Source organism: Montipora capricornis, chromosome 12 (assembly GCF_036669925.1).
Source record: "Montipora capricornis isolate CH-2021 chromosome 12, ASM3666992v2, whole genome shotgun sequence".
Lineage (NCBI taxonomy): Eukaryota > Metazoa > Cnidaria > Anthozoa > Scleractinia > Acroporidae > Montipora > Montipora capricornis.
In genome coordinates, this window is record NC_090894.1 from 14,713,874 (window position 1) to 14,725,619 (window position 11,746).

General features: G+C 38.0%; 1 protein-coding gene across 2 annotated transcripts in view; it reads right to left on the minus strand.

Annotated features, from left to right (window-relative positions):
* The window catches only part of LOC138027616 (protein PALS1-like), a 29,067-nt gene that overhangs the window by 8,648 nt on the left and 8,673 nt on the right, over window positions 1-11,746 (minus strand). Inside the window, exons 1-11 of one of the 2 annotated variants that reach the window (XM_068875169.1) lie at window positions 9,374-9,512; window positions 7,915-8,046; window positions 7,147-7,273; window positions 5,784-5,893; window positions 5,591-5,648; window positions 4,571-4,981; window positions 3,730-3,863; window positions 3,126-3,218; window positions 2,332-2,412; window positions 967-1,225; window positions 5-294 (exon numbers count right to left, since the gene is read on the minus strand). In XM_068875169.1, coding sequence (XP_068731270.1) covers window positions 5-294; window positions 967-1,225; window positions 2,332-2,412; window positions 3,126-3,218; window positions 3,730-3,863; window positions 4,571-4,981; window positions 5,591-5,648; window positions 5,784-5,893; window positions 7,147-7,273; window positions 7,915-8,046; window positions 9,374-9,376 — 1,698 coding nt within the window. In that variant the 5' untranslated portion in view covers window positions 9,377-9,512. Of the gene's footprint in view, window positions 1-4; window positions 295-966; window positions 1,226-2,331; window positions 2,413-3,125; window positions 3,219-3,729; window positions 3,864-4,570; window positions 4,982-5,590; window positions 5,649-5,783; window positions 5,894-7,146; window positions 7,274-7,914; window positions 8,047-9,373; window positions 9,513-11,746 lie in introns of those variants that run through there. The other variant, XM_068875168.1, reaches the window with a different exon arrangement.

Consider the following 11,746-nt stretch of genomic DNA (forward strand, 5'->3'; position numbering starts at 1 on the left):
TAACCTGCCACCAATGAGGATCCTCCTGATTGACAACATGGAGTATATCACCTCGTCTGAATGCTAGACCCAGTTCCCTGCACGGTACTAATTCATCCTCGTACGGTTGATAGTTGAAATTAGCGCGCACATGCACCTCTCTGTCCGAGGGAACACGGGGCCGATTTGCTGGGTTCAGAACAAACGTCAGCGTACCGTTCATATCAGCCAGTAACTCGCAGACCTCAGCGACAGTTTTCCCTCTCATATTTACTCCATTGATTTCGAGGATCTCGTCGCCTTCTTGGAGAAGACCTAAGATATGTAAAAAATAGGTATGGCGATGAAGTCAGTTAATATGGGAAGGGTTAGCGTGGACCTTATTTTTAAAGTGGTCTGAATTTGTACCGAATCTTGACCCTGCTATGAAGATTTTGTTTTTACGCTTTTACGCTTTTGTACCCTTTCCCAATATTTATTCAGTAATGAAGGTATTACATTATAAGTATCTTGACTGTTATCTCGTTGCTAATACTTTTCTTGAAAACAATTATGGAATAGTTATACATGTGTCATTATTCAATATTAGTTTTGTGGGATATCAGTAGTCTTTCTTGCTGGTTGGCCAAACAGCGTGACTCCCCTACGTGTAGAGCACGCGGTCTTACAGAATGGTCACCCATCCCGGTGTTAATAACCCATTCCAACAGGACTTGACTTCCCTTGGGCAAGCCGTAATCCTATCACATGAGATCGTGGTTATTTGTGCCACAACAATACTGACAATATGGCGTCCAAACGCTGAAATCGTATGGCATCACGATCGATACCCAAGGGACATCCCGCGGGACTGACACGATTAGAATGCTTTCTCCTTGAATGCAAATAAGACCCAAGGGCAATCTTTTTAACTCTGAGAACTCGATCAATGCAGCTGACTGGTGATACATTCCCAGAAACTGCGGCTGGCTTTGTTGTTTTACTTACCACACTTATCTGCTGCGCCGCCTTTGACAATTCTTCCAATCAATACAGAGCCATAAGCATTCTTGACAGTTGCTCCTAAAGGTTCAGTTGCTTTGTCAATTCTCACTACCTTCATGTTGTCCTCTTCCACCAGTGAATATTCGTTTGCAACTGGCTGTGGTTCTTGCGGCTGATCTTGTTCAGACTCCAATTCTTGAACGTCTTCTTCACTTGGAAGAGCCTCTCTAAAGGCAAGTCTATCGTGCGCTAGTAACAGACCCTGGATCAGAAATAAGGGATCAATTATATTAAACGAAAGCTTTTATCACTTGACACATGCAGCCCTGCTCACCCAACCCAAAAGAAAATAAGGAGCTTACGAAGCTACGAGGAGGTTATTATTTATTATTTCCGGGTCTTCACGCCCTCCTCTAAACTTCAAATTCCGTCGTTTCACGTCGTTTAAGGAAGGACGAGGGCAACGACAAGAAACATTCACTCCTACAGTATAGCTTAGCGCTATTGCAAATTTCTCACCTTTATTCCGTCTCGTTCACCTTGTACAATACGTGAGAACTATCCTGCCGTCTGGTCCAGCTTGTTAGCAACAATATTCTTTATGACCAAGTTAGGTCGGGCCAGACGGGAAAATGTTGATCGCTATATCTGCCGATATGCGCGCTTTCGAGTTAATCGTGTTATGTCACACAATCGAGACAAACGGCGCGAGAGTACATTTGGGCTCGTGACGCAATTAAAAATGAAAATTCTTTCGTCTAAAGGCTGCCATAGTCTCGAAAATTAAAACATTATTAATATATATATACACTTAAGTGAAGCTATGATCCTCGCAGTTGTGAACGCAATTTTAGCAATTTCGTAGAGAAGCCTGAAAAACTCAGCACTTCAACGGGATTTGAACCCGTGACCTCGTGATGCCTGTGCGACGCTCTAACCAAGTGAGCTATGAGGCCACTGACGTTGGGAGCTGGTCGTTTGTGGGTTCTAATGTTCCCGTGAGGAATGGAGCCAATGATGAAATGATATATGAAATGGATCATATAGGAACTGCGGATATGAAATCAAGTGAAGCTATGATCCTCGCAGCACTTCAGCGGGGTTTGAACCCGTGACCTCATGATGCCTGTGCGACGCTCTAACCAACTGAGCTATAAAGCCACTGATGTTGTGGGGTTCATATGGTCTCGTGATGAATGAGCCAATGAACGAAATGATTTATGAAATGAAACATATATTGAACTGCGGATATGTCATCAAGTGAAGCTAAGATCCTCGTGTAACCACTTGATTACATTTGAACCGCAGTTCAATATAAGATTCATTTCACATATCATTTCGTTCGTTAATACAAAAAATACAATGTACCTGGAAGTTTGGTGATTGTAAAATTTCAATTAATTCTTGCGCATCCCTCGAGTCTCTTGTAGCTTGCAACGAATGCTTTAACTGAAACAAAAATTAGAACAATATTTATGCACTCATTTTTTTAAGATACCTAAAATGTAACTTGACAATAAAGTTGACAGTTACATGTGAAAATACATTGTTCGTGGTTAAGTCTTACGAAGCTCGTTTCATCCCGACCAAGGGACTCATCAGAGACCTTTCTGCTTGGAAAACTCTTTGGGCATCATGCCCGTTCGCTAACAAATTGATGACAGCAATCGCCTTATATCTCATAAGGATTCCAGACCACGCAAATTCACGAGTGAAAATTGACAATAAAGTTGACAGTTACTTGCGAAAATACATTGTTCGTGTCTCTGATGAGTCCCTTGGTCGGGATGAAACGAGCTTCGTAAGACTAACCACGAACAATGTATTTTCACACTTAAAAAGTAATCACGGCATATGGTCACACGAGCAAAGTTATAGAAAAGAATTGCGGGAGAGACAAATAGAGTCGTGGTATGAAAATCCTACCCACTTTGCCTCGTGATAATAGGGACGGCCACGATCGACGAAAACGTCAAAATATAACTTGACTTTACCACAAGTCTTTCGCGATTATTCAGTCTCGTTCACGTCCTAAAATATGGGCAAAGTATCCAAAAGATAAATTGGTACCGTCGTCGTTGCTTAAGTTCCCTCGTCCCTAATGTTGTAACCGAATAATCATGTGACCAGAAACAAAATTTTTGTAAAATATTCCACCTCACCTGAGTAGAAAGATGCTGTGAGTTTGTAACCACTGGTGTGACTGCACTTAGTCCTCGCCCTGACCTTTCAAGCTCGACCATTTTTGTGTATACCTACATGAAGGAAGTATAAGAATCGTCGAAGTGCGTTTCCGAGTTCATGTCTGCCTCGTCATCAAAGCGAGTAGATTCTAAGTCCGAAGTTTTTTTGATGGTAATCAGTTCTACTTTACACATGAATGAAAACCAATTTTCATAAGAAAGACTTCGCACTTAGACTCACTTTGAAGAGTCCTGAGGCAGACATGAACTCGGAAATAGCCTAAAATAGATTGGTCTTAAGTGCCCAATCCACCTACATTGTAGCCTTCAAAGAACTACAACGACATTAACAATGAAAGGCAAAAAACAAAGATGTGCTGCAGACTGTAATTTCCCTCTACCAAAAACTACATCATCGCAGAAAATGTGTGCAAACGTAGGGTACCACAAACCTTTAAAACCTCATCAAAGTAGTGGACTTGTAACTTGAACAATTCCTACGTTGTATAGGGATTTTCATTTTGGAAAGAATTCTTTTCAGATGTAAGTGATATTAAAAGTACACTGAGATCGATCTACTCACTTTGGTAGCATCCTGAAAATGTTTCTGCTCAAACAAACTGCCCACAAATGCAAGCTCCTCAGAATCCGAACCGGAGTCAAACTTTCCTTTTACTTCACTCATACAGGGGAACAGCAGTTCTTTGTCAGCTCCACCTGAAAGAAAATGACACCAGAGAAGTAAGGTCAGGTGAATTCCAAAATGGGCCAAAACAATTAGCCCAAATAACTTGCACAAACTTCAATCTCCCCAGTAGACGCATAAGCCTATTATAAAAACTAAGCATTTAAAACTCCAAACCAAACAATCCCTCTAGCACCACAGAGTTTCCGAGTTCATCTCTGGATTAGGCACAAGCTGAATTTCAGCCGCCTCTTCCGCTCGCCAATTAAGTCACTTGAGTGACTTAGTGAGCAGAAAAGGCACCTGAAATTCAGGCGACAGTGTAGATCAGGTAGGGTAGGTATCATGAGTTATCTAAGGGTAAATTGGTATTGTCTTTTGAGGAGAGTGGAGTAGGGGGAGGGTGGGGGCTTTGAAAGTACAAAGCACTACAAGTTCAGTGTCATAACTGTTCTGCTCTACATTTTAATGAGCTAGTTGACAGGATTCTAAAGCCTTGCAAACTGGTTAATCACAAAAACCATTATTTATAGCAGTATGCTCATGACATTCCATCTCAATTTAGCTTTCATTGAATAATCAGTAAAGAATTGAATATGACTTCAGAGGCACGGATACAATGCCTTGCTGAACAAAATACAGTGTACAGTACTGTTGTTTTAAATCACAACAATCATTATCAAGCCAAGAGTAACAGTTAAAGAAAGGAAAATCAATAATTGATTTTTCGAGAGCCCACCTGAGTCTTCCTCCTCATTATCGGTATCGTAAGCTTCATTTTGAAGGGCGTAAGTGCCACCATCTTCAATATCCACATCTGCCTCAATGGTATCAAGTTTTGTCAAATCAAAAAGAGGCGTAGACAGAGATTTGTGCTTTTGCAAGTTTGACTGTCCTATGTTTTTGCTTGATATCCCAAAGTTCTTATTTTCAATGTTCTTGCTCCACCCCGAACCAGGTGATATTACACCAACGTCACTGTTTCCATGAAATTCTTGGCTGTAATGGGAGCCCTCTGATTCTGCGTCTGAGTTATAGTACTCAAATTGGGGGTCATTCTCATGGTCATTGATAATTTTATGAAGTTTACTTCTTGTCTTTACGTCCACTTTTCCATTGAGATCCTTATGATTTTCTGTTCCATTAACCCCTGCGAAAGACACAATAAATGTATTGGTGTTATTACAAGTAAAGGAAAGGTAAGAAAGTTACTTGTCAAAATTGCAAAAGACTGACTGGAAGCTGTGAGGTCAAATCTACACAGAAATGGACATAATTAGATGCACACCAAATTTTGATTCAACAATGACACAAAGTGTCCCATTAACTATAAGCATTTGCTATCTATTTCAAAGAATAAGTTTAGGGATAACATTATTTTTAGGTTCAGGCAAATGCACCTGTAAATCTTTAATCAAGGAGAGGACTTTAGGGGCCACTTTTTTATGTTAATTATTGTCTAATGCTAAAGTTGGGAAAAGAAGAAAGGCTGACACTTCATGATGCTTATCAAAATTGGCATGTTTCTAATTACATGCATTCCTGGAGGTATCTGCACTAATAAGAGATAAGACGTAGGTGTACTAGCCTTCACACGAACAGGCAGATGTCATGTATTACACAAGATTCTATTATGAACCCTATGACAGCTTGCATGTTGACAAGTAGTGTATATGGTTACTGGTAAGCAGGGAGATGGCTAGAGAAAGAAGATTTGTCAGTTGGGTTCTCCTTGAAGTTAACATGTTGCAAGACTCACCTGAGAAGAACTGTCGTCCTCTTCTGACCTTCAGAGCAATAACTCTGTTTCTTAGACACTGAAATTCAAACAAAACCTTACAGTACATGCTGTAAACATGATAAAAGGTCCAGAAAATTAATGCACTAGCTCTGACCTTATTTCAATAACAAGTGATGTAACAAAAGATTAAGATAAGATAATATTAACATACTTTGTGAATACTTAAAATAACTTCAGTGTGAGAGAGATTCATTACAGGCACTCCATTAACTTCCAGAATCTCATCATCTACAAGTAGGCCAGTTTTGGCAGCAGGAGAATCTAAGACACAAAGCAAACCTTGTTAGTCACACAACTTGTGTATTACTTACATGTACTTACATGTAGGGTGTGCAAACTCTAGCCCTCTTCATTCTAAATCCACTTATTACTTTGTTCAAAGAACAAATAATAGGATTCGGCTCTGACTCTTCTTTTTTTAAAATTTCTTTTGGTGTCGCGATTTGGTTGCGCATGTGTAAAATTTCTTTGCCTCGCAGCAATGCTCTCCAGAGAAGGCAGCCCAAGTAGGATTTGAACTCTGTATCTCCTTATACACGTCAATGACCACTAGACCATGGAACTCTATGCGACAGATCACCAGGAAAATGTGTATTAAAGAATAATTATTGTGTACATGATCGGAAACAAGTTCTTGTGTTTTCACTGAACGCAATGCCATATCTGGTTATCGTATGACAAGGTAACAACTCATCTCACCTGGCTAATACTCCCCCGGTATTGTTAAGAAAAAGTACTAAATATTTTTGAATACCATTGTAGAAACTTGTAAAGCATCCGTTTACTCTTATTGATTGGAATCAATGCAGTTAAAACCACTGAAATACTGTGAACTTTAAAGGAAATTGGCTAAAAATCCTTCAAACAAAGTGTAGGCTACCTGTAGCCGCTTGTTTTATAACAAATAAGTTAAGAGGAAAAGTACATGTAATGAAGGTCATTCCAGAGGTAAGTTAGTCTATGGGGTCTGATTGAACATTACACAAACATGCATGTCATCTCATTATAAAAATCATACATCATAATGATTTTAGCTGAAGAAAAAAAGAACAGAAATTTCTGTAACCGACTGTTAAATTTCCAAACCTATACCATTAACTGTAACTCTTAAACCGCCGCATGATGTGATCCTCCGAGCTCAGAAGCCACTGCCTCTTAGCACAACTTTCACAGCAAGTTAGGGAAAATCGCGTGATTTGAGGTGGGCAAGAGTTAATGGAGACAACAATTTAGTCACATGCCAAGCATCATTTCCGTCTGACTTATCAGACCAGTTAAAGTGGACCACTGAAAGGTTGTCCCAAATATTTTGGTCCGACTGAATTGAAGGAGACCATTTCATCTGACCTACAACAGAAACTCCAGGAAATCCCTGTCTGAAAAATGACACTGTCCTTTAAAACCCTCCTTTTTGGTCATTATGCGGTTGCAAACCAAAATCTTCCAAAAGTTGGTGAGGAGCTCTACCATTTCAGTGAACCAATGGCTTGGTAATTTTAGTCTGAAATTTATACCTGGTGAGATTTCATCAATTCTTGGAGGGAATCCTTCATCCACACCACCCATCACTGAGAAGCCAAACCGCTTTTCATCTCCAAGTATCCTGACATTGACAGAAAATTCCACGGCATCATCTGAACCCTATTGAAGTACAAATGTAAAATGACAAGTTCTAATGCCATAGGCTATGAATTTCAAACCCAATAATGCAGAATGCAATCACCAGGAAGTGGGCATGGTGCAATTGTTAAGGCGCTGAATTTGCATGCGAATGATCTCGTTTCAAAATCCTGCTCCAACCAATGAATTCCTTTACCACATTCTCAAATTTAAATTTATTGCATTTTGACAATTGCCTGAAGAGGAAAATACCATAATTCTCTTTGTATGTACACACAAATTCTGAATAAGCATTGTTCCCAGTTTCTTTCGGGACTTACAATGGTTCCAAAAGAAAACAAAAAAAAATTCTTAATCAAAATTTGGGTGGACTAACAAAGAATATCATGGTATTTTCCACTTCACCCAATACCCAACTGATTCCCTCTACTTAGAGTGCAAAATGTGGCTATTTTCACTGAAGACAAGGTACTTTTTGCAACCGTAGCTGGTTAAATTTGATGAATATCTTAACATTATAAGTAATGGGGGAGTACTAATTTTTTGTATGTATATTGGTGAGTAACATATTAATCAATGATAAATAATCTTCCATTCAGGTTTCCATAATAAAAGAACAAGCCCTAGTGATAACAATGCTTGATACACAAGACAGAACATACATTGGCCATCATATTCTCAGAATAGCCGTTTGTGAGATGGGTTGGCCTTCTGTTCTGTGGAAGTGCGCCATTAATATGAGGAGCATCCATCCTAATGTAGGAATAATCACGGCCAGACGGTCTGGCATTAGGCTGTTGAAGAAACAAAAAAGAGCAAAAATTACTTACAAGAAAGAAAGAAGGAAAACCAAAAATAAACTTAAGAGTACTTTCTTTAAGGAACTTATGCTTCAAATAAACTCTTCAGGGTTGGCACTGTAGGGGAAACCTCACTCACCATCTGGTTTCATGATTCTTTGACTTAACTACATGTGTAATATACTAATCAGCTCTTGCTTTTGCTTCAAGAAGTTTTTTTCTCATGATTATTACTCTCAATTATTCCCCCAACCCAAAAACTAACAGTTTGCGCTTCAGTTCTTTACACATATTTTGTAAAATATTCCAGCCAGTCCACAGACAAGCACCTTACTGTATGTTCTGTAAAAATAATACATGTAGTTTTTGCACTTTACATGTTACATTTGTAGTTCCTTTTAGCTGGACAATATCACTGGATTTTTTTTTACAATGTACGTATGTAGTAAACCATTTTACATCATATCATAATTATTATTATTTTCCTGATTGTCTGTATAGGAAATAGATATATGTAAACAAGAAGAATTAAATACTTTGTCAAGAATACCACTAATTCATTGGAAGAAATAAGCTTTTTTGATCAGAATGACACCAGGTAAAAGCTTGCCTCACAAATGGAAAATTAAATAGCTAGTAATCCTTAACTTCCTTGTTAATTAAGAGCGATTAGCTGCACGTTCATACAACATCAAATGCATGTAATGTAATTCCACAAGTTTTTACAGTCAGACTGAGACTAGTATCTTTTCAAGCCAAACCTTGGCCCTGGCCAAGCCAATATAAATATAAATATAAATTTATGAGTTAAATGCAGTTTCCATCCAAATTCCATTCATATCCTTGGACTGCTTAATAAATGAGATAATCAATCACTTGCTATGATTAGGAATAAACCACAAGACCTGGTTAAGTTTCTTCCACCTTAATTAATCAGTACAGCATATCAGTTTAACACAATTTGAAGCACTGTATAAAAGGCAAACTATAATACTAATACGTCTACGTGACAACAATTTGGGTGGAAAAAAGCAACACGGGCTCATCTGACATCATACAGTGTAAAAACAGACTGAAGCTTCATGCATAAGCTGACACTTGTTTTCTCAATACCACATGCATTAAGCTTGAAATGCTATTAAGTCAACCTGATGATTAAATTTTATTTACACATGAAAACTGCGTCAATTTTTCACCCACACAAAGAAAGGGAAACACTGAGAAGAAACAAAAAAAAAATCCCTCGCACGTAACATTAAAGGGTTCAGCATCTTGGAAAATTCAACATATTTTCTACAAAGTAAATTAAACACTACATTACCATTTTTCTATTGAGAATGAGCTATATCACGCACCAAAATTAACCCTTTGCCATCAGCTTGGTTGTACGTTTCTTCCAAAAGGATTAATACATGCATACATGTACATGTTACGTAGTCCTATGTTCCACAACGTTAATTTGGAAAATTCCACTACCAGTAGGTTTAAACTTTTTAAAAGAGGATTGAAAATGGTTGTAAGGCCTTTGTTGAGCCAAATGCTCATAGTATGTCAATGGCAAATTAACTTAATACGGGAAAGAATGCATACAACATTATTACACAAGATGTGTCCAACATCCAGCACTTAACTAAAGTTAGCTATGGCATCTTGCAATTTGCATAATAATTAAAAAAAAGACAATAAGACAAGGACAGAGTAAAATGTTTTTTTAACTTTTGTGACCTTAAAAATAAAGATTGAAAAAGTAAATATTGACAGAACATTCCATGTCATTTTCTACGTAAATATGTACATGGCTTGCAATAATAAAAAATTTGTTTTTTGAGAACAAGGGAAAGCAGATATTGACGTCATGTCATTATCAGTTCTTCATTGATACCCATATCTATCCACAGTGCCAAGTGGCAAATATCTAAAAATTTATCACATAATTGTAAATATGCAGTAAACAATTAAACAATCTCCACGAATGACACTGATTTAAAGCAGACACTGAGTACAGTAAATTATCATGAAAACTGTAGATCAATTTTATGAAAATAATAATAATTTCCTTCAAGACCAAAAGACTGTCTTTAATGTTTTATTTTATAAATACATGTATGCAATGCCCCCATGATAACCGAAACAAAAATGTTTAGTGATAGAAAAAACTTTGCTTAACCATTCATGATTGGTTAATCAAGGGGGAACCACCCTATGAGCACTTTCACACTGTCACCATGGAAACTCTGTTTTACTACCACACCCTAAATTTCACTTTTATTATTAGTTATTTAAACAGGACCCAGGAAGCCACAACGCCATGGTGTGCGAGGAGGAACGCAGGCACACAAAATGGCTGGTCATTCGAGCCTACATAAACATGTACTTTCTATACAGGCCTTGTGACAGGGTGCACGGGTCTACTTCTCATTCTATTTTTCATTGGCGGTTTGTGCCTATTGTTTTCAAACAGCGAATCACAGGCTGGTGTTGTTAAATAAGGCCATGTGGCTTTCTAATGCAGAGTGAAAATAACAGGATGGACGGTTTGTCAGATATTATAATTTTCGTAAATCCTAGTGGAATAAGAAGACACAGCTTTCATTAACAGTAGCTTTTACAAACTCCCGCACAATTCGCCTCCAAAATAGCGCACAATTTTAATTTTTTTTCGCGCATCCTGTCAGAAGGCTAGTCTATACAATATAGTGATCATTATGATTATATTTTAAATAAATAAACTACATTTCTATCATTAGAGTAACTGATTCTATTCTTGTAGCAATTCACTTTCTTTTAGAAGTTGTTATTATCTGGAAAAGCATTTTGCTCAGGCTAACACTAGTACTATTTGGTGGGCCAAAACAAATGACCACATGCCAATGGGTTGCCTTCCTCCTATTGCTCTAAAACTTTCCTTAGGATTTGCACCGTTCCCAACAAGGCAGTTTTTTTGCACCACATGGCTATTTACATCAAACCATTTTTCAAACCTTTTTGTCACAGAGCCTAGCGCACCTATCACAACCAGGACAACATTTACCGATCTCACCTCCCAGATCGTACCATTACAGTAATTTCTCTTTTCAGGTCTTGATACAAAGTATTTCCACTTTTTCAATTTCCTTCTCACAACATCTACATGTAACTTCTGCAAGGACTGCAATATCAACAATGGAGCACTTTTTCTCCCTTCTCTCAACAAGTACAATGTCAGGTTTTCGACAATGTCAGATCTAACAACAGTTACTACATGTTCATGTAGCAATACTGAACTTTTTGAAAAGCACCTTGTAAGGGGGCACAAAATTTGACATTGATGTGAAACACTAACAGCAGTCAACGCTAATGTTTTGTGTACACAAAATTAACATGGTCAGTAGCATAAAATTAATGTGATGGGAAAGAGGAACAGTAGCAGAGGAAATGATCATTAAGTTAGCTTACATTATTATTAATGACATGACATCTGACGTGGTGATGCTGATCCGCATAATTACGATATTTTCCGCATAAAACAGAAGAAATGCCTGATATTATTTAGTGATAAAGCAGCTGCTTACCATCCTCACAAACATAAAAGCCAAAGAGATTGACTATTTTGAGATGCTTATTTTCCTGAACATTGAAGAAAACACAGCATTTCGTTTGCAAGATGAAAGTTCGTAAGCAGTTTCACGCATTCCTCGGGAATGAGCCTGGACTT